The sequence below is a fragment of the Anabas testudineus genome, chromosome 15, assembly GCF_900324465.2.
Source record: "Anabas testudineus chromosome 15, fAnaTes1.2, whole genome shotgun sequence".
Lineage (NCBI taxonomy): Eukaryota > Metazoa > Chordata > Actinopteri > Anabantiformes > Anabantidae > Anabas > Anabas testudineus.
The window spans coordinates 21,798,527-21,818,678 of NC_046624.1; the positions used below are offsets into that span (position 1 = coordinate 21,798,527).

The 20,152-nt window shown below is 43.2% G+C and overlaps 2 protein-coding genes across 3 annotated transcripts in view; one reads left to right on the forward strand and one right to left on the reverse strand.

Moving 5' to 3' along the window:
• LOC113158929 (protein quaking-like) overlaps window positions 1-10,275 on the reverse strand; it is a 30,591-nt gene extending 20,316 nt beyond the window's left edge. The window contains exons 1-2 of one of the 2 annotated variants that reach the window (XM_026355316.1): window positions 10,181-10,275; window positions 8,571-9,470 (exon numbers count right to left, since the gene is read on the reverse strand). The gene's annotated coding sequence lies outside the window, so the exon portion shown is untranslated. The remainder of the gene's footprint in view (window positions 1-8,570; window positions 9,471-10,180) is intronic. The other variant, XM_026355315.1, reaches the window with a different exon arrangement.
• prkn (parkin RBR E3 ubiquitin protein ligase) lies at window positions 9,477-19,657 on the forward strand. Its single transcript, XM_026355283.1, has 11 exons — window positions 9,477-9,948; window positions 10,164-10,327; window positions 10,411-10,681; window positions 10,752-10,867; window positions 11,060-11,143; window positions 11,297-11,412; window positions 11,548-11,684; window positions 11,894-11,955; window positions 12,037-12,267; window positions 16,546-16,663; window positions 19,244-19,657. The coding sequence occupies exons 1-11, from the start codon at window positions 9,942-9,944 to the stop codon at window positions 19,345-19,347; spliced, it is 1,410 nt and encodes a 469-aa protein (XP_026211068.1). The 5' UTR covers window positions 9,477-9,941; the 3' UTR covers window positions 19,348-19,657.
• The last annotated feature ends 495 nt before the right edge of the window (window positions 19,658-20,152 follow it).

Below are 20,152 nucleotides of genomic sequence, written 5' to 3' on the forward strand. Positions count from 1 at the left end.
TTCTAAGCAATTGTACGACCACCTGCGTAGAAATAACTTGTATGAAGATTTCCAGTCAGGATTTAGAGTACATCATAGTACAGAAACAGCACTGGTAAAGGTCACTAATGATCTTCTACTAGCATCAGACAATGGACTGCTCTCTATACTCGTCATGTTAGATCTTAGTGCTGCAATCCACACTAAAGATCACAACATTTTATTACACAGACTGGAACATGTCATTGGAATCAAAGGAACAGCACTAGAGTGGTTTAAATCGTATCTATCAGATAGATTTCAGTTTGTACACGTTAATGATGAGTCTTCCATGCACAGGAAAGTCAGCTATGGAGTTCCACAGGGATCTGTGCTTGGACCGATTCTTTTCACTTTATATATGTCCCCTTTAGGCAATATTATTAGGAAACACTCTATAAATTTCCATTGTTATGCAGATGATACCCAGCTATATTTATCTATGAAACCAGGAGAAACTAATCAACTAGTCAAACTTCAAGAATGCTTAAAAGACATAAAGACTTGGATGTCCTCCAATTTCCTTCTCCTAAATCCAGACAAGACAGAGGTTATACTGTTTGGGCCTAAAAATGTCAGAGACACTATGTCTAATCATGTTCTCACCCTTGATGACTTAGTTCTGGCCTCAAGTAATACTGTAAGAAATCTCGGAGTTATCTTTGATCAGGATATCTCCTTCTCTTCATACATCAAAGAAATCTCTAGAACTGCCTTTTTTCACCTAAGAAACATTGCTAAAATTAGGAGCATCCTGTCCCAAAGTGATGCTGAAAAACTAGTTCATGCATTTGTTACTTCCAGACTGGACTATTGTAATTCATTATTAATAGTTTGTCCCAATAACTCATTCAAGAGCCTCCAGTTAATCCAAAATGCTGCAGCCAGAGTTCTGACTGGAATTAGCAAGAGAGATCATATTTCTCCTACGTTAGCTTCTCTCCATTGGCTCCCTGTTAAATCCAGAATTGAATTTAAAATTCTTCTCCTCACTTATAAATCCCTTAATAATCAGGTTCCCATCTTATCTTAAAGACCTCATAGTTCCATATCTTCCAAGCAGAACTCTCTGTTCTCCGACTGCAGGTTTACTTTTGGTTCCTAGAGTTTCCAAATGTAGAATGGGAGGCAGAGCCTTTAGCTATCAAGCCCCTCTCCTGTGGAACCAGCTCCCAGTTCAGGTTCTGGAGGCAGACACCCTCTCTACATTTAAGGCTAGACTTCAAACTTTCCTTTTTTATAAAGCTTATAGTTAGAGATGGATCAGGTGACTCTGAACCATCTCTTAGTTATGCTGATATAGCTTAGTCTGCTGGGGGACCTCTACTGATAAACTGAGCTCCTCTCCTCTCTCCTTTCTCCTGTATCCATTCAAATACCTACCATTGCATGTCATTAACTTTGTGTCTTCTCTCTCCTGTAGTTGTGTTTCCTCCTCTCTGTCTCCCTCTCTCTGTTCTTTTCTGCAGGTATCCTCGGCCTGGAGCTGTACATCTCCAGAATCCAGTTCATCTGCCCAAAGTTCTTGATGCTTGTTGTTGTCTTTATTGCCTGCTGTTCTTTTCTCTCTTCTCTTTCCACTCACCCCAACCGGTCGAGGCAGATGGCCGCCCACTATGAGCCTGGTTCTGCTGGAGGTTTCTTCCTCTAAAGGGAGTTTTTCCTCTCCACTTTTGCCTAAAGCTTGCTCAAATGGGATTGTTGGGTTTTCTGTATAATTTTTTGTATAAATATTTTCTGTAAGGTCTTAAACCTTAGAGATAACTTCTGTTGTAAATTGGCGCTATACAAATAAAATTGAATTGAATTGAACTGAATAAGCATGGTATTAACTTTCATTGTTATTCTGACGACACACAGTTATGTTTCATCAAAACCAGATGAGATCAAACAGCTTAATAAAGTTGAGCAATGTGTAAAGGATATACGAGACTGGATGCTAATTAACTTCCTTCTGGTTAATCCTGATAAGACAGAAGTACTAGTTATAGGATCATCTGCAGCTAGAAGCAAGATGTTAGATCACACTGTAACTCTGGATGGCCTTTCTCTTACATCTAGTGCAACAGTAAAAGACCTTGGTGTGATTCTAGCTTCCAGTCTTTCATTTGAAGCTCATGTAGATAATATCACCAGGACAGCTTTCTTTCACCTCAGAAATATTGCCAAGATAAGGAATATTTTGTTACCAAACGACGAAGAAAAATTAGTCCATGCTTACATCACCTCTAGGTTGGACTACTGTAATGCCTTACTGTCTGTCTGTTCAACCAGGTGCATAAACAAGCTTCAGTTAGTTCAGAATGCAGCAGCGAGAGTCCTCACTAGAACTAGAAGCATTAAATGGTCTCGCGCCGCAGTATCTGAGTGAACTGCTAGTGCCTTATGATCTGCTACGCCTACTTTGATCAAAGGATGCAGGCTGCCTGTCAGTACCTCGTATCATAAAAACTACAGCTGGGGGCAGAGCCTTTTCTTATAAAGCCCCAAAGTTATGGAACAGCCTTCCAAATAGGGTTCGGGACTCAGACACAGTCTCAGTGTTTAAGTCTAGGCAAAAAAATCTATTTATTTAGTCAAGCATTTTGTAAATAGATTTGGGAAGGACTCATGGACGTAGAGCATTATGGTGAACTGGTATGTTTAGATGCTGTCTTCCCCACTCTCACTGATCACCTAGGTTTGTTGATGGTGAAGTGATTGGTTGCTCTACATCCCAGGGAGCCCTCATGTCTGTGTTTCCTTCTGGCCCACCCTTTTAGTTAGCCTGTCATAGTTAGTCCTGCTGGAGTCCCTGCTGCACTCTACACTAAATATACATTCACCTCAAACTTTATCTGACTGTGATCATAACTAACTGTTATCTCTCCTCTTCTCTATCTTTCCCTCTCCCTCTCTTTTTCCCTCTTCCTGTCTTCCGTCTTTGCCCTCTGGACCTGTCTGACTTGTCCTGGTGCTTCTTCTGGTCGGAGATCTCGTTGCTTGGATCCCCCGTATGGCCCCTATGGGATGCGTGTGGTGACTAGAGTTGGTTACACGCTACCATGAAGTCGGTCCTGGCCTCGGCGGACGTCGGAAGCTGTTTCTCTGAGGTCTCGAATCAACGCTCGATAGTCCAGGAATGGAACAAGTCTGCCTGCAATAACTAACTGGACTCCACATTAACTTAAAAGACATTAACTGTTATATTGGACTGCCTGCTGCCTAACACAGCATATAATCACCCATATGAGGATGGGTTCCCTGTTGAGTCTGGTTCCTCTCAAGGTTTATTCCTTTGCCTTCTCAGGGAGTTTTTCTTTGCCACCGTTGCCTCTGGCTTGCTCATCAGGGACAATCAGATTATTATGATTCATACACATTAACTGTACTGTTCTTTGGTTGTGTAAAGCTGCTTTGCGACAATGTCGATTGTAAAAAGTGCTATACAAATAAAATGTAATTGAATTTAATTAAGTACCGTTGCTGAGGTCTGTGCTTCCGTCCATGGATATGCTTCCCCAGACCATCACTGACCCACCACCAAACCGGACATGCTGAACCATGTAACAGGCAGCTGAACGTTCTCCACGGCTTCTCCAGACCTTTCATGTCTGTCACATACGTCAGTGTGAACCTGCTCTCATCTGTGAAAAGCCCAGGGGCCCAGTGGCAGACCTGCCAATTCTAGTGTTCTATGGCAAATACCAATCGAGCTCCACGGTGCCAGGCAGTGAGCACAGGGCCCACAAGAGGACGTCTGTCCCCCTTAGGCCACCGCCATGAAGTCTGTTAATCAGAGAAATTCACACCAGTGACCTGCTGCACTAAGGAGCAGATACTGGTCCTGTTAATGGGTTAAGGACCTTCTACAGCCCTGTCCAGCTTTCCTAGAGTAACTGCCTATCTCCTTGTACCGCCTTCATGCTCCTGAGACTGTGCTGGGAGACACAGCAAACCTTCTGACAAGGGTACATATTGATGTGACATGCTGAAGCAGTTGAACTGACTGTTCAACCTCTGTGAGCTCAGAGAGGTATCACCTCATGCTAACAGTAATGACACAGCCAAAGTTAAAACTAGTGAAAAACAGTCAGAAAAGATGAGGAGAGAAAAACTGTCAGTGTCCTCCACCTGTAAAACCATTCCTTTGATGGTCATCTCATTGTTTCCCCTGTAGTTGTAAGGACAATCAGGGACAATCTGTTATTATGATTCATACACATTCACTGTTCATGTACTGTTCTTTGGTTGTGTAAAGCTGCTTTGCGACAATGTCAATTGTAAAAAGCGCTATACAATTAAATTGAATTGAATAGTTCACCTGTTGATAATTTCATTAGCACCAAAGCAGCATTTAGTCATTTGACAGATCTTTTATCCAAAGCGACTTATAAGGGTAGACGGGGAAGAGTAAGGAGGCCTTGCCTAAGGACCCCTACTGGAAGACATGATTAACAACCGCATCTGTTACTTAACTGATCAATATCCCCGAAGTTCAACTGACTTGATGCTAAACTAAGATTAAAAAGTGTTCCCTTAATCTTTTTGAGCAGTGTAAAGTTACTACTAAAGTTTTATTTATCATAATCTAAACTTTCTTAATAATACTTTTACTAAGGTAACTGAGTACTTTTCCCATAACTCCCACAGCATTGGGAGCTGTGTTTTGTTCTCATGCATCGTGTGAATCAAACACTTTTTACTTTGAGTCTGTTGCTTTAAATTCTTTAATTGGTTTAATAGTTTAATTCTTTTTCATATGGAAACGACCTCCATCCCCGCCCCCCACTCCCCAGCGCCTGGGAGCTAGAGACAAGAAGAAAAGGCATGAAAGAAAAGGAAAGAGAGGGTGAGGAGGGGGGAGGAGAGGAAGAATAACCAACTCTTTTTCTGCTCCTTCTTTTCTCAGTTTGTCTGAAAACTGGTATCTCAGACTCAGGAATGTTTCACCCAGAGTGTCGCCTGTCAGGCTGCTGTCCTGCTCTATTGGTGAAAGACTGAACTTGCAGCCAAAACTTAGGACTGAAAAACAAACCTCTCAAATAAGAGTAAAACAACAACATAAAATCTAAACGATCATTTTAGTTTAGTGTAACACCAGCTGCTGGGTCCTGACTTTGGTAGTTTTGCTTAGTCATGTGACCTCCAGAAGACCTTCAGGCGGAGCAAAGGTCACATTGACATTTGCTCAGACTGAGCTCAGAGGTCCCAGGTCAGACTCTGTCCCTGAAATAAGTTTAGTGAGTGGATCCTAGTGCAGAAACCGACCCACTGACATCAGAACAAACAGCAGTGTCCTTAGAGTCTCAGATCTGATTCTGGTCTGAATCTGAACCGTCTGATGAACGGTGCTTGTGTTCAGATCAGCTGACTGTGAGCTGTACCTTTGTCTTCACATAAAAGAACAAAAGGACAAAAGGAACCGTTTGTTCAAAAGAACAAAGAGTTCTCAGAACTCGGACCAAGACACAAACACGACCAGTGTTAGGAAAGTTTAATGGAACGCTGAGTCCGACTTGAATGTCCCACGATCGTCTGAGCAATTTTTCAATTCAAGTTTATTTATATAGTGCCAAATCATAACAGAATTATCTCAAGGCACTTCACAAAATATTGTGCTTGAGCAGCACTAGGCGACAGTGGAAAGGAAAAACTCCCTTTAACAGAAGAAAACTCCAGCAGAACCACGATCAAGGTGGGCGGCCATCTTCCTGGACCAGTTATTGTGAGTGGACAGTAGAGACACAAGAGGATAGAAGACAATACAAAATGAACAGACAGGGCATGATCAGGGAGAATGCAGCAGCTTCCTGCTGCATAAAGCCAGTGGGACCTGGAACAGTCAGCCACCTCCCATGATGAGCACCTAGATAGAAGGCACAAGAGAGAGAGAAAGGCCCACAACCTATGTGCTCATGTGCTTGAGAGAGAAAAAACAGAGGGTAAGATGAAGCTGTTATTGTCAGAATTACTCTGAAAGGTCTTAAACTTTAAACACTGTAAAGTCCCTTGAGATGACTTCTGTTGTGATTTGGTGCTATACAAATAAAATTGAATTGAATTGAATTAAGACTGAAACCCACCCACCACTCAAGTACTGTTAACTTGTAGGAATCCTTGCCACTAACTGAAGGTTAGGGCTTATAAATGTGTTCTAAGTTTTTTTTTTTAAAACCTCTACAGAGTAAGACTGTCTGATGTCAGCAGGTGTGTTATTCCAAAGTAGTGGGACTCGGTAGGAAAAGGTCCTGCAACCTGCTGACTTTTGAAATCTAGGGACCAACAAGAGCCCTGCATTCAGACAGCAAAGGGTACGAGATGGAATATAAGGGTTGAGAAGATCAGACGTATGAATTCCAGATTTTATATGTCATCAGAAGCAGCTTAAAGTCTGATCTGACTTTAATAGGGAGCAAGTGGAGGGAAGCTAAGACTGGTGTAATGTGGTCAAATGTCGTGAATTTAGTCAAAATTCTAGCAGCAGCATTCTGGACCATTTTGGGGCAAGCCTGAAAACAGAACATTGCAATAATCAAGTCTGGATGACACAAAGGCATGAATTAAGGTCTCGGCATCTCCCTTGGGCAGAGAAGGCTGAATTTTAGCTGTGTTACATAGGTGAAAGAAGGCAAAATATGACTCCAAGATTTTTGACTATCAGGCTCTGAGAAATCACACAGTTGTCAAAAGTTAAGGTTAAGTGAGTTCAGAACTCAGTTTTATCTGAATTAAGAAGTAGAAAATTACGTGACATCCAGCCTTTTAGCGCCAACAACCCGCCTTCACAGGTACATAGAGCTGTGTATCATCCACTAAATAGTAGAAGTTATGTTAATCCATGACTTCTTGTACTTTGACCAATCGGTGAAATGTAGAGAGAAAAAGGGAGAGGGCCAAGAAATGAGCCCTGTGGTACTCCATATTATTTGATATTTGTGAAACAAATATTTGGATTTTAGCTACATGAGAGCTAATTCAGAGACACCAAATTTATTTTCGAAATGGTGTCGTGGTAAGGTCACGTAAGAGAAGAAGAGATGTTGAATTTCAATTCAATTCAATTCAATTCAGTTTTATTTGTATAGCACCAATTTCAAACAGAAGTTATCTCAAGGGACTTTACAGTGTTTAAGGTTTAAGACCTTACAGAGAATAATTATACAAAAAAATGATACAGAAAACTCAACAATCCCATTTGAGCAAGCTTTGGGCAACAGTGGAGAGAAAAAAACTCCCTTTAGAGTAAGAAATCTCCAGCAGAACCAGGCTCATAGTGGGCGGCCATCTGCCTCGACCGGTAGGGGGGAGTGGAAAGGGAAGAGAGAAAAGAACAGCAGGCAATAAGACAACAACAAGCAGCAAGAAAATTGGGCAGGTGAACTGGATTCTGAAACACAACTACAGGAGAGAGAAGACACAAAGTTAATGACATGCAATGGTGGCATTTGCATTGATACAGGAGAAAGGAGAGAGGAGAGGAGCTCACTGTATCAGTAGAGGTCCTCCAGCAGAATAACCTATAGCAGCAGAAGAGATGGTTCAGAGTCACCTGATCCATCTCTAACTATAAGCTTTATAAAAAAGGAAAGTTTTAAGTCTAGTCTTAAATGTAGAGAGGGTGTCTGCCTCCTGAACCTAAACTGGGAGCTGGTTCCACAGGAGAGGGGCTTGATAGCTAGAATTTGAATCCATGTTTATCAAACAAACATTTACCACTTTGGCAAGTGCAGTTTCAGTGGGATGAAAGGACTTAAAGGCCGGCAGGACATGTTCAAACTGATTATTATTAGAAAAGTGATTTGAAAGCTGTTTAGCTACAAATGTTTCAAAGGTTTAGTTTCTTCAATAGAGGTTTAACCACAGCAGCTTTAAAGCTGAAAGTGATAAGTTAACAATATTCAGTGTTGTGGGTCCCAAGACTGGCCAGAGATCTTTATACGGTGTGTGTAGCTGGTTGAGGACCAAGAGTACAAGTTGTAGGTTTAAAGCCATCACTAATTATTCACATGATATGGCCTCAAATTCCATTGTATCAGAATCTACCTGCTGTGTAACATAAGACTCAACCTATTCTGTAAAGGAAGAAGATGAGGAGCTGATTTTGAGTCTGATGTCTATTTTACTGCAACAAAAACCCTGAGCTGTAAAGGGCAAGGAGTTAAGCACAGGTTTCTTTTGATTCAGTTTGGCAAATGTGTCAAAAAGAAATCTTGGATTATGTTTGTTTGTTCTAAACAAACCAAAATCATAGGATTTAGTCTGGGTGGGTCGGGACTCCTGTTGTGTTTCTCACGTGTAATTTCCTTTGGATAAAAGTGTCACATGACCAAGCATAAAAATAAAAGACGAGTGGTCCAGGTTTCAGTTTTCCCAAAAACAGGAGAAGACTTCATCAGTTCAGACCTGAAGCAGAAACTACTTTACAAACTTAAAGCAAGTCCAGTTGCCACTGAATAGAAGTTTTGTAAAATGTACTCAACAAAATGTACTTGGGCTTGGGTTTTGAATGCAGTACAGTATTTCAACTGTAGTACTGGTACTTTAACTTGAGTACAGACTCGGAGCACTACCTTGAGCACTACCTTTCTTCCTCACATCTCCTGTCTTCCGCTCACAATTGAGTCCACTCTCTGACGTCCTGGATCTGGTGTTGGGATCTTTGGACAGAGTCCAGAGGTCTGACCCTCCTCCCCTCTCCTCCCCTCTCCTCCCCCCTCTTGGTGTCTTTGTCCCTGTACTTGGCCATGTTGCCGAGTCTTCAGAGTCTTTCAGAGTCTTTCAGAACGAAAGAAAAGCAGATTGTCTTCATGGAGGGAGGGGGGGAAGCCTTGTTTCAGGAAGTCCAGGGGGGAAAAGGGGGGACAGAAATCGGGAGGTTTGGTGAAGCAGAATGAGGGGGTGAGGGAGTCTTTTGTGCCGGTTTTCCGCCTGGTGACAACTGATTCATATTCAAATGCAGCATGTGAATGGACGGTTCCACAGAGAAGCTGAGAGGGTGATGTCATCGGGGGGTTCACAGGACCAGCACACTAAAAAATAATCATCAAAAATCTCAGATCCACATCCACAGGAAAGAAGAAGACTGAATTGAAAACCTAGACTCAGTCAGTCAGTCAGCATGCCAGGTGGACTCCAGAAAGACTGAAGTCCACCAATGCTGCTCTGATGTATGTGAACAAAGACTTTGGACATCACGTAAAACTAGACGCGGACGTTTTTTTTCTTCATGTCACGGTTCTTACGGGAACTCTTTTAGGATCCACACAAACACCTGAGACCGGACTCTGCACACAGTCGGAGGCGTGTTACACGCTACATGTGAGCTCAGAGATCAGATGTGTTGGGCCTGTGGTTGAACAACACCAGCATCCTGTGGTCTGATTGGTGCATCTTGCAATGAGTCATCGATCACCTGGAGCAAAGTAAAAGACACTGGTGTGGCTTTTCATTCGGAACCAGTCAGACGCCTGCTGAGAAAAGGGGAACACGACTTGTGGTCAGAAAAAGTGGGACAGGTTTCAGAGGCTATAAAATGTAAAGTGAAAAAGTAAAGCTGAAGCAGTTTGATGTTGGAAAAAAACGTGGAAAATAAAAACCCTTTAGAACAAAATAACTTTGTCCTGTGTTCTTCTAAAACTCAACTTCAGTGATTTGAAGAAATGAAGTAAGAATTTATTCTGTTGTTAATGTTCACTATGGAACTTCTCATTACAACTCCTGAAGAAATGTAGTACACTAGTACTGCAGTAGAAAGTATCCGTCAGTAGTTCTGGAGTAACGAGATTACTGTCCCTCCTGACGTCACTCCTGCGGCACCGCGCTGTAGTTCTCCAGGGTGACGTTGGTAACTTGCTCGAGAGCGCGGCGGAACTACAGTACCCAGACTGCACCGCGGGCCTCAGATTGTAAACACGCATGGAGGCTGAAGGACAAAGTGACGGATGATCGGTGAGTTCTGCTGTGTTTTACTGTGGTTCTACTGCAGGTGCAGTGTGTGTGTGTGTGTGTGTGTGTGTGTGTGTGTGTGTGTGTGTGTGTGTGTGTGTGGGAGCTCAGCTGTGTAACTATGAATTAGTTTAACCAATGGCCGACTGATCACAGTACAAGTACACAAGTATTCTCAGCGTAATGTGGTTGAACTATCGGCACCTGTATACCCTCAGTGTTTGTGCGATACAACCTGGGCCCAGGCGTGGCCGTGGAGATGCAGGAGGCGGCGAGCGTGGCCGAGCTGAAGGAGGTGGTAGGAAGTCAGCAGGGAGTCCGACCGGAGAAGCTCAGGGTTCTGTTCGCTGGGAGGGAGCTGCAGAGCACCGCCACGCTACAGGTGAGCTCAGGTTATAGGTGAGGTGGACTCTGGCGGCTTGGGAGTGAGCCTCCACCTGTCACATCCTCTTCTCCTCCCCCCAGAGCTGTGACGTCCCGGAGCAGAGCACCGTCCATGTCGTTCTTCCCACATCGGGGTCCTCCTCCTCTTCCCGGATGCTCCTCCTACAGGAGCGTCTGTCTCGGGGTGGGGGGGTGGACCAGGACAGTCTCACCAGACTGGACCTCACCTCCTCGCGCCTCCCCTCAACCTCCACCGGTCTGGCCGTGATCCTCGATGTCGGCAAACGTGTTGGAGGCGGTGACGGAGAAGCAGAAGAAGGGAGAGAGGAGGTGCAGGCTGCAGCTGTGAAGGGTCAGTGAAGTTGTGCCAGGACTGCAGTATGTCAGTAGCAGTATTCTGACTGGATGTTCTTTGTGTATAGGTGTGCGTAACTGCAGTAATTTCTTCGTGTACTGTAAGAACTGCAGCTCGGTCCAACCAGGAAAACTGAGAGTTCGCTGCAGAAGCTGCAAGCAGACGACGCTGACGCTGAACAGGGTGGGAGCAGTACTGGTACTGCAGCAACGCAGTGCTGTCACTATAAATACGCAGTATTCTGTGTGCATATACTGAGCTGTGATGATGGTGCTGTAAAAAAATCTCAATTCAGATCATCAGGACTGTCTTTAAAAACCAGAACCAGAACACACCTGAGGATGGTGATAGTCATGCTGTGTCTCTGTGTCTTAGGGTCCATCCTGTTGGGAGGACGTCCTTGTCCCTGGTCGTATCCATGGTGTTTGTCAATCAGTTGGTTGTCATGGCAACGGAGCGGTAAGGGGTGGGGCTTCTAACGAATCGCTGATTAATAAATGTGTGTGTTTGTGTCCACAGTACGTGGACGTATGAGCTCCTTCTCTGAGTCACAGCAGTCTGCCCAGTGGTATTCTGGGAGATGTAGTCCCACCACTGTGTGTGTTTGTGCAGGAGTTCTTCATGAAGTGTGCGTCCCACCCGACGTCCGATAACGACCTATCCGTAGCCCTCGACCTCATCGTGACCAACAGTAGAGACGTGCCCTGTATCGCCTGCACTGACATCATGTAACGTGCACACGCGCACACAACACTGTGTTACGTCATCAACGGCTTTATTTACAGTGAGACGTTAATGGAGCATTTCCATGGCAACAACTAAACTGCATGTGTATTATTACGTCTGGTTTGTCTGTGCGTCAGGGACGTGGTTCTGGTCTTCCAGTGTCTGGACCGGCACGTCATCTGTCTGGACTGTTTCCGTCGTTACTGTCAGACTCGACTGAACGAGCGTCGGTTTGTTCATCACCTGCTGGTCGGATACTCGCTGCCCTGCGCAGGTGAGTTTCTGCAGCTGCGTCTGTTCCTACATGATGACGTGTTCTACTTTAACAAAACAACGCCCCCCAGACCTGGGCGATGTGGCCTCATCCAGCTCCATCAAGCTCCATCCGACCTCATTAAACATCGTTACACAGTCTTACTTTATCTGACAGTAGACACCGGTAGAATCAGTAGAATCCTGACAGTGTGATGCGCCTGTCCGCAGTCGGCTGTGACGACTCTCTCATCAAGGAGCTTCATCACTTCAGGCTTTTGGGAGACGAGCAGGTGATTTTTAACCTTTTAAATAAACAATGTCATTTTGCACTCTTTACTCAAAATGCACCTGACTCACCTGTGCTCTCTCAGTATGGGCGGTACCTGCAATATGGGGCAGAAGAGTGTCTGCGTGCAATTGGAGGACTGATGTGTCCATCACCTGGCTGTGGGGCGGGGCTTCTTCCACCTGACTGCAGCAGGAGGGTGGAGTGTGACCGGAAGGTGGGCTGCGGCTTTATCTTCTGCAGAGACTGCAGGGAAGCCTACCACGAGGGGGCGTGTCCAACTGCACAGGCTCCACCCACAGGTGAAGCCTCACAGGTGAGTTAGCAATTAGAGTGCTTCGACCAATCGGTAATCTCCACCTGTCCAGGTGAAGAAGAGCGATTGGTCAGGGCTCATCAAGTCAGGTCAGTTTATTTATTAACACATTTTAAAAAGGCAGCAAGACACACAAACAAACAAACACAGAGAGACACAAACACAGAGACACAAACAAACACAGACACACAAACAAACAAACACAGAGACACACAAACAAACACACAGAGACACAAACACAGACACACAAACAAACACAGACACACAAACAAACACAGACACACAAACACAGACACACAAACACAGACACACAAACAAACACAGAGACACAAACACAGACACACAAACACAGAGACACACAAACAAACACAGAGACACACAAACAAACACAGAGACACAAACAAACAAACACAGACACACAAACAAACAAACACAGAGACACACAAACAAACACAGATACACAAACACAGACACACAAACAAACACAGAGACACAAACACAGACACACAAACACAGAGACACACAAACAAACACAGAGACACACAAACAAACACAGAGACACAAACAAACAAACACAGACACACAAACAAACAAACACAGAGACACACAAACAAACACACAGAGACACAAACACAGACACACAAACAAACACAGACACACAAACACAGACACACAAACAAACACAGACACACAAACAAACACAGACACACAAACACAGACACACAAACAAACACAGAGACACAAACACAGACACACAAACACAGAGACACACAAACAAACACAGAGACACAAACACAGACACACAAACAAACACAGACACACAAACACAGAGACACACAAACAAACACAGAGACACAAACACAGAGACACACAAACAAACACAGAGACACAAACACAGACACACAAACACAGAGACACACAAACAAACACAGACACACAAACACAGAGACACACAAACAAACACAGTGACACAAACACAGACACACAATCAAACACAGACACACAAACACAGCGACACACAAACACACATAGACACAAACACAGAGACACACACAACAACACACACAACACAAACACACAAACACAGACACACAAACACAGAGACACAAACACAGAGACACACAAACACACACAGACACACAAACACAGAGACACACAAACAAACACAGACACACAAACACAGAGACACACAAACACAGACACACAAACACAGAGACACACAAACACACAGAGACACACAAACACAGAGACACACAAACACACAGAGACACACAAACACAGAGACACACAAACACACAGAGACACACAAACACAGACGCAAACAAACACAGATACACAAACACAGACACACAAACAAACACAGAGACACACAAACAAACACATAGAGTCACACAAACAAACACACAGAGACACAAACACGGAGACACACAAACAAACACACAGAGACACAAACACAGAGACACACAAACAAACACACAGAGACACAAACACAGAGACACACAAACAAACACACAGAGACACAAACACAGAGACACACAAACAAACACACAGAGACACACAAACACAGACACACAAACAAACACAGATACACAAACACAGACACACAAACACAGATACACAAACAAAGACACACAAACACAGAGACACACAAACAAAACACAAACACAGAACACAACACAAACACAGACACACAAACACAGAGACACACAAACAAACACAGACACACAAACACAGAGACACACAAACAAACACAGAGACACAAACACAGAGACACACAAACAAACACAGTTACACAAACACAGAGACACAAACACAGAGACACACAAACAAACACACACAAACAAACACAGAGACACACAAACAAACACACAGAGACACAAACACAGAGACACAAACAAAGAGACACACAAACAAACACACAGAGACACACAAACAACACAGAGACACACAAACAAACACAGAGACACAAACACAGAGACACACAAACACAGAGACACAAACACAGAGACACACAAACACAGAGACACACAAACACAGAGACACACAAACAAACACACAGAGACACAAAAACACAGAGACACACAAACAAACACACAGAGACACACAATCAAACACACAGAGACACACAAACACAGACACAGAGACACACAAACAGAGACACAAATACAGAGACACACAAACACAGACACACAAACAAACACAGAGACACAAACACAGACACACAAACACAGAGACACACAAACAAACACAGAGACACAAACACAGACACACAAACAAACACAGACACACAAACACAGAGACACACAAACAAACACAGAGACACAAACACAGAGACACACAAACAAACACAGACACACAAACACAAAGACACACAAACACAAAGACACACAAACAAACACACAGACACAAACACAGAACACAACACAAACACACAGACACACAAACACAGAGACACAAACAAAGACACACAAACAAACACACAGAGACACAAACACAGAGACACAAACACAAAGACACACAAACAAACACACAGAGACACAAATACAGAGACACACAAACACAGAGACACAAACAAAACAAACACAGAGACACACAAACACAGAGACACACAAACACAAACACAGAGACACACAAACAAACACACAGAGACACACAAACAAACACACAGAGACGCACAAACAAACACACAGACGCACAAACAAACACACAGACGCACAAACAAACACACAGACGCACAAACAAACACAGAGACACACAAACAAACACAAAGACACAAACACAGAGACACACAAACAAACACAGAGACACAAACACAGAGACACACAAACACAGATACACACAAACAAACACAGATACACACAAACAAACACAGAGACACAAACACAGAGACACAAACACAGAGACACACAAACACAGAGACACACAAACACAAAGACGCACAGAGACACAAACACAGAGACACACAAACAAACACAGAGACACACAAACACAAAGACGCACAGAGACACAAACACAGAGACACACAAACAAACACAGAGACACAAACACAGAGACACAAACACAGAGACACACAAACAAACACACAGAGACACACAAACAAACACAGAGACACACAAACAAACACAGAGACACAAACACAGAGACACAAACACAGAGACACACAAACAAACAGAGACACACAAACAAACACAGAGACACACAAACACAGAGACACAAACACAGAGACACACAAACACAGAGACACACAAACAAACACACAGAGACACAAACACAGAGACACACAAACACAGAGACACACAAACAAACACACAGAGACACAAACACAGAGACCCACAAACACAGAGACACACAAACAAACACACAGAGACACAAACACAGAGACACACAAACAAACACACAGAGACACAAACACAGAGACACACAAACAAACACAGACACACAAACACAGAGACACACAAACACAGAGACACACAAACAAACACACAGAGACACAAACACAGAGACACACAAACAAACACAGAGACACACAAACAAACACAGAGACACACAAACAAACACAGAGACACAAACACAGAGACACAAACACAGAGACACACAAACACAGAGACACAAACAAACACAGAGACACACAAACACAGAGACACAAACAAACACAGAGACACACAAACACAAAGACGCACAGAGACACAAACACACAAACACAAAGACGCACAGAGACACAAACACAGAGACACACAAACAAACACACAGACACACAAACACAGAAGGAAGAAACTAACTAGTTATTTTAAAAAGAGGAGAGCTGGTTTTAGGAGCAGCCTCGATGTGGAGCGGTACACTTTGAGTTTCGGTCCAGAACTCAGAACTATCAAGAACATCTAGAACTCACCGCGCTCCAAGTATTTAACATAGAAATGGTAAAATAAAAGAAGAATAAATAAAGTTTACACTAAATGACGGAGACGCTTTGACTCATCTACTCGTTTATTTTTTAGTAAAAGTGAGAGAAAGTAGAAAAATTTGATGAAAACAGAAACCGTCTCCAGTGTTTCTATTTTTGTTTGTTGGAATTAGTTTGTGTGAAGGCAAAAAAAAACTCAAACAGGTCTGAAGACATGGAACATTTCATCAGTCAGATGATGATGATGATGTTGTCGTGATGAAGGTAAACACAGGCTGTGCTGCCTCCTGCTGGACTGGTCAATTCACTGCACCACTTAATATCTTTAACTGTGCTCCTCTCCCCCCTCTCCCAAACCTCATTCCCCTTCTCCTCAGGGTTTTGTTGTGGCGGAGGAGGCGTCTCTCAGAGGGAGGTGGGAGCGAGCCTCCTTGCTCCTCATTCAGGAGTCCACGATGCCATGTCCTCAGTGCTTGGTTCCTGTGGAAAAAAACGGTAACACCCAAGCTGGTTTAGACCATGTGGTCCCTGAACCAGTTTAGAATCGATGTGTTTGTGTGATTGTGTTTTTTTTTCCTTTCTTTTCACACTAATCAACTGGATTGGGAAAGAAAAGTTTTTTTCAGTCCCAGCTTCAGTTTCACACAGAAAGCTTCCTGTGATAATTAAACACCTGTCCGCCTCATAAAAAGGAGTTACACAGGTAGGTGTTTCAACCCTTAAGTGTTAATTCCAGAAGTCCCAGTCTGGCCAATAAGAAGCCCCAGATCCCACATGTAAAGGCATGTGAAGGTGAGAGCAACAATAAAACCTTCATTCAAAGCAAAAACTATTCAATTCAATATAGTTCCGTTTTTCTGTATAGCGCCAAATAACAACAGAAGTCATCTCAAGTCTACTTTACAGTGTTTAAGGTTTAAGACCTCACAAATATAACTGTATACAGAATGATATAGAAAACCACCAGGTTTCCTCCACTGTCTCCTGGACAGAGCGGGAGGTTTGAAGTGTAGTGAACAAACCCTCAAGAGACACCAAGGAAAAATATTTAACAGGGACGAAAAGAAAGAGAGAGTGTATTCGGGGGGTGGGGGTAACAGAAAATAATTGAGAAGCACTGCTTTAGAGGAAGAAACCTCCAGCAGAACCAGGCTCAGGGTGGGCGGCCATCTGCCTCAACCGGTTGGGGTGAGTGGAAAAAGGAGAGAGAGAAGAACAGCAGGCAACAAAAAACAACAACAAGCAGAAAAACACTGGACAGGTTGTTAGGACCAGTAACTGGACTCTGGAGATACACAGCTCCAAGGAGGAGGATACCTGCAGAGGAGAACAGAGAGAGGGAGACAGAGAGGAGAAAACACAACTACAGGAGCGAGAAGACACAAAGTTAATGACATGAAATGGTGGAATTTGAATGGAGAGAGGAGAAAGGAGAGAGGAGAGGAGCTCAGTGTATCAGTAGAGGTCCCCCAGCAGACTAATCAAAAGCTGCATTCAAGTGCCTGATAATGAGGGACTTAATAGACTTCCTATATGTAAACCCTAACATATTGGAAACAGCTGGCCCCTTATTTTCAAATGTTAAAAATGACATGTAACATGCATTTTGGGTTTACATTGCTTTTAAACATTGTTGGTGGATGAACTATGATGTGCTTTTGCTATTTTTTGCACATTTCAGACATGATTTGTACTCAAACATAGTTGATGTGCCTAGAGTACAACGTGGTAATAAAGGATTCTAGTCACAGATACAGTTTCCAACGTAACTGGCCTTATAGACCTCTACAATGTGCGGCTCCAGAGTAGTAGCAGTGAGACCGGGATCTGGTTAATCGTCATAAAATTAAATACACCACTGTTTGGCTTCTGTCACCAAAGAACTGACCACCTTCTTCTTCTGCTGCATTCATCCATTCACCTGATTGTCGTAGTAGTCCTCCTCCCCAGTTCTTTGTGTAATTATGTCTGATCACTCAAACACATTGCTCAGATGAAGGTCATCACTAACATACTGATCACTGTGTTGACAACTGTAGGGTAGTTTGAATCATGTCGGAAATCTTGTTTCTCCAACCACAATATCTGGTCTCACAATAAAAGTTTCATACCCCTTCCGGCCGGCTCAGCTTTTGATACAAACTTTTTAGCAAACTCATCACCAAGACTACCACTGGAGGCGGCTCACGGCTGCCAGTATGTTTTAGAATTGATATTAAGATTTTATTAATAACTTTTAAAGCTCTGCTGATGTTAGAATGGCAACTAGAGGTGACAGAGCCTTTTCAGTTAGAGCCCCCAAACTCTGGAACAACTTACCTGAGGAAATAAGATCAGTTGACTCAGTAACATCTTTTAAATCTCTCCTTAAAACATACCTCTACCGGCGAGCCTTTTGTGATCTTCTTTAAACTAAAACAAATCTGTCTTTAGGAAGACTAAATCTGTCTTTCCGTTGGAACTGGTCTTCCCAAGGACTGATGCGGTAGTTGTTGTGAGTTGTGTTTGTATTATTGTTTTGTTTGTATTACTGTTTCCTACACCCCAACCGGTCGAGGCAGATGGCCGTTTAACTTGAGCCTGGTTCTGCTGGAGGTTTCCTCTAGGGGGAGTTTTTCCTCTCCACTGTTTGCCTAGTGCTTGCTCAAGTTGATCTTGTTGGACTACATGTGTTTTTGTCTGTCATGTGAAGCACTTTGTAACATATGTTTAGAAAAGTGCTCTATAAATACATTTTTCATTATTATTTTTGCAGGTTTGTTACCTTATACAGCTCAGCGAGGCAGCTCAGCACCAACACGGTGCCATAAACCCTCCTTCAGTGTTAAAGATAATGATTGCCGAAGTAAAAGTTGATCACATTTAGTTTGACCAGCAGAAAATTGACCACACAGACTCATCGACAGAAGAAGAGTTATGTGTGGTTCTGGATTAATCTGTGTTTTTCCTCTGATGAATTAGAGCAAGTGAAACCAGAACCAGGATTAGCAAATTTAGCAGATTCTTCAATTTGCAGATGACACCTCAAGCTAACATCAGTAAACCTCTTTGTGGCCTTCTGTTGTCTCCCTGCAGGCGGCTGTATGCACATGCAGTGTCCTCTGTGCAATGCCGAGTGGTGCTGGCTCTGCAGGGTCTCCTGGAACAGGGACTGCATGGGAAACCACTGGTTCGGATAAATTTAAGTGATCAGGAGAAGTGGGAGCAAGACTGAGCTTCGCCTGGTCTACATAAGATCCACCGGTCTGTCTTATTCTGCTTAGTAATTAGACATCATCTGGTCTGAAACCAGTTTCTAACTGATAGGGAATTATGGGAGATGTAGTCAGTTTCTCTATCCTCAAACCTAAAAACTCTGGGTGAAGGTTTCAGATGTGTCTCAGCGCTGGCTGTGATTGTTTGAGACCAGACACCAGGAACCAGATCACAATCCTGTTTCAGCAGTGACACAAACATTGTCAAATATAAATAAATATCAATGAAAACCAAGTTTCCTCCAGATTCAGTTTGTTTCTTTTCAGCTTTAGTACCAGTAAAATACTCCAAGACATTCTCATGGTGACAACACAGAAACAACGGAGTGTGCTGACAGCCTGTTTACACAAAAAAAACATCAGACCAGAACCAGATCAAGAACTAAACTATACAACTCTGTAATAATATTGTAGTATAATATAAAGTACTACTGCTAGTACTAAAGCAGTGTATTACAATGTTAGCTGAACATTTAGAGAAAAAAGTCTGAATCTGTTTTTTCAGACTGGATCAGTTTCAGGGACTCTGTGTGAATCAGGGTTTCTCTTTTACAAACCATGTGACCAGTTTACTGTTTATGATACTTTATGATATTTACACACATAACTGAGACCAAACCCTGGGCCTAGACCTGAACCTGAACCCTCCACCTACTGATGAGATAAACCAGAAACCTTTGAGCAGCAGCAGGTTGAGAAACGTCACCATCTGCAGATTTAATGGGTCTGT

What these genes read in the sequence shown, in the direction of transcription:
- prkn (XM_026355283.1), top strand. An exon ending in GTTGTCATGGCAACGGAGCG is followed by an intron (nt 11,144 to 11,296) that starts GTAAGGGGTGGG and finishes GTGTTTGTGCAG; the next exon opens with GAGTTCTTCATGAAGTGTGC. An exon ending in GGTTCCTGTGGAAAAAAACG is followed by an intron (nt 16,664 to 19,243) that starts GTAACACCCAAG and finishes GTCTCCCTGCAG; the next exon opens with GCGGCTGTATGCACATGCAG.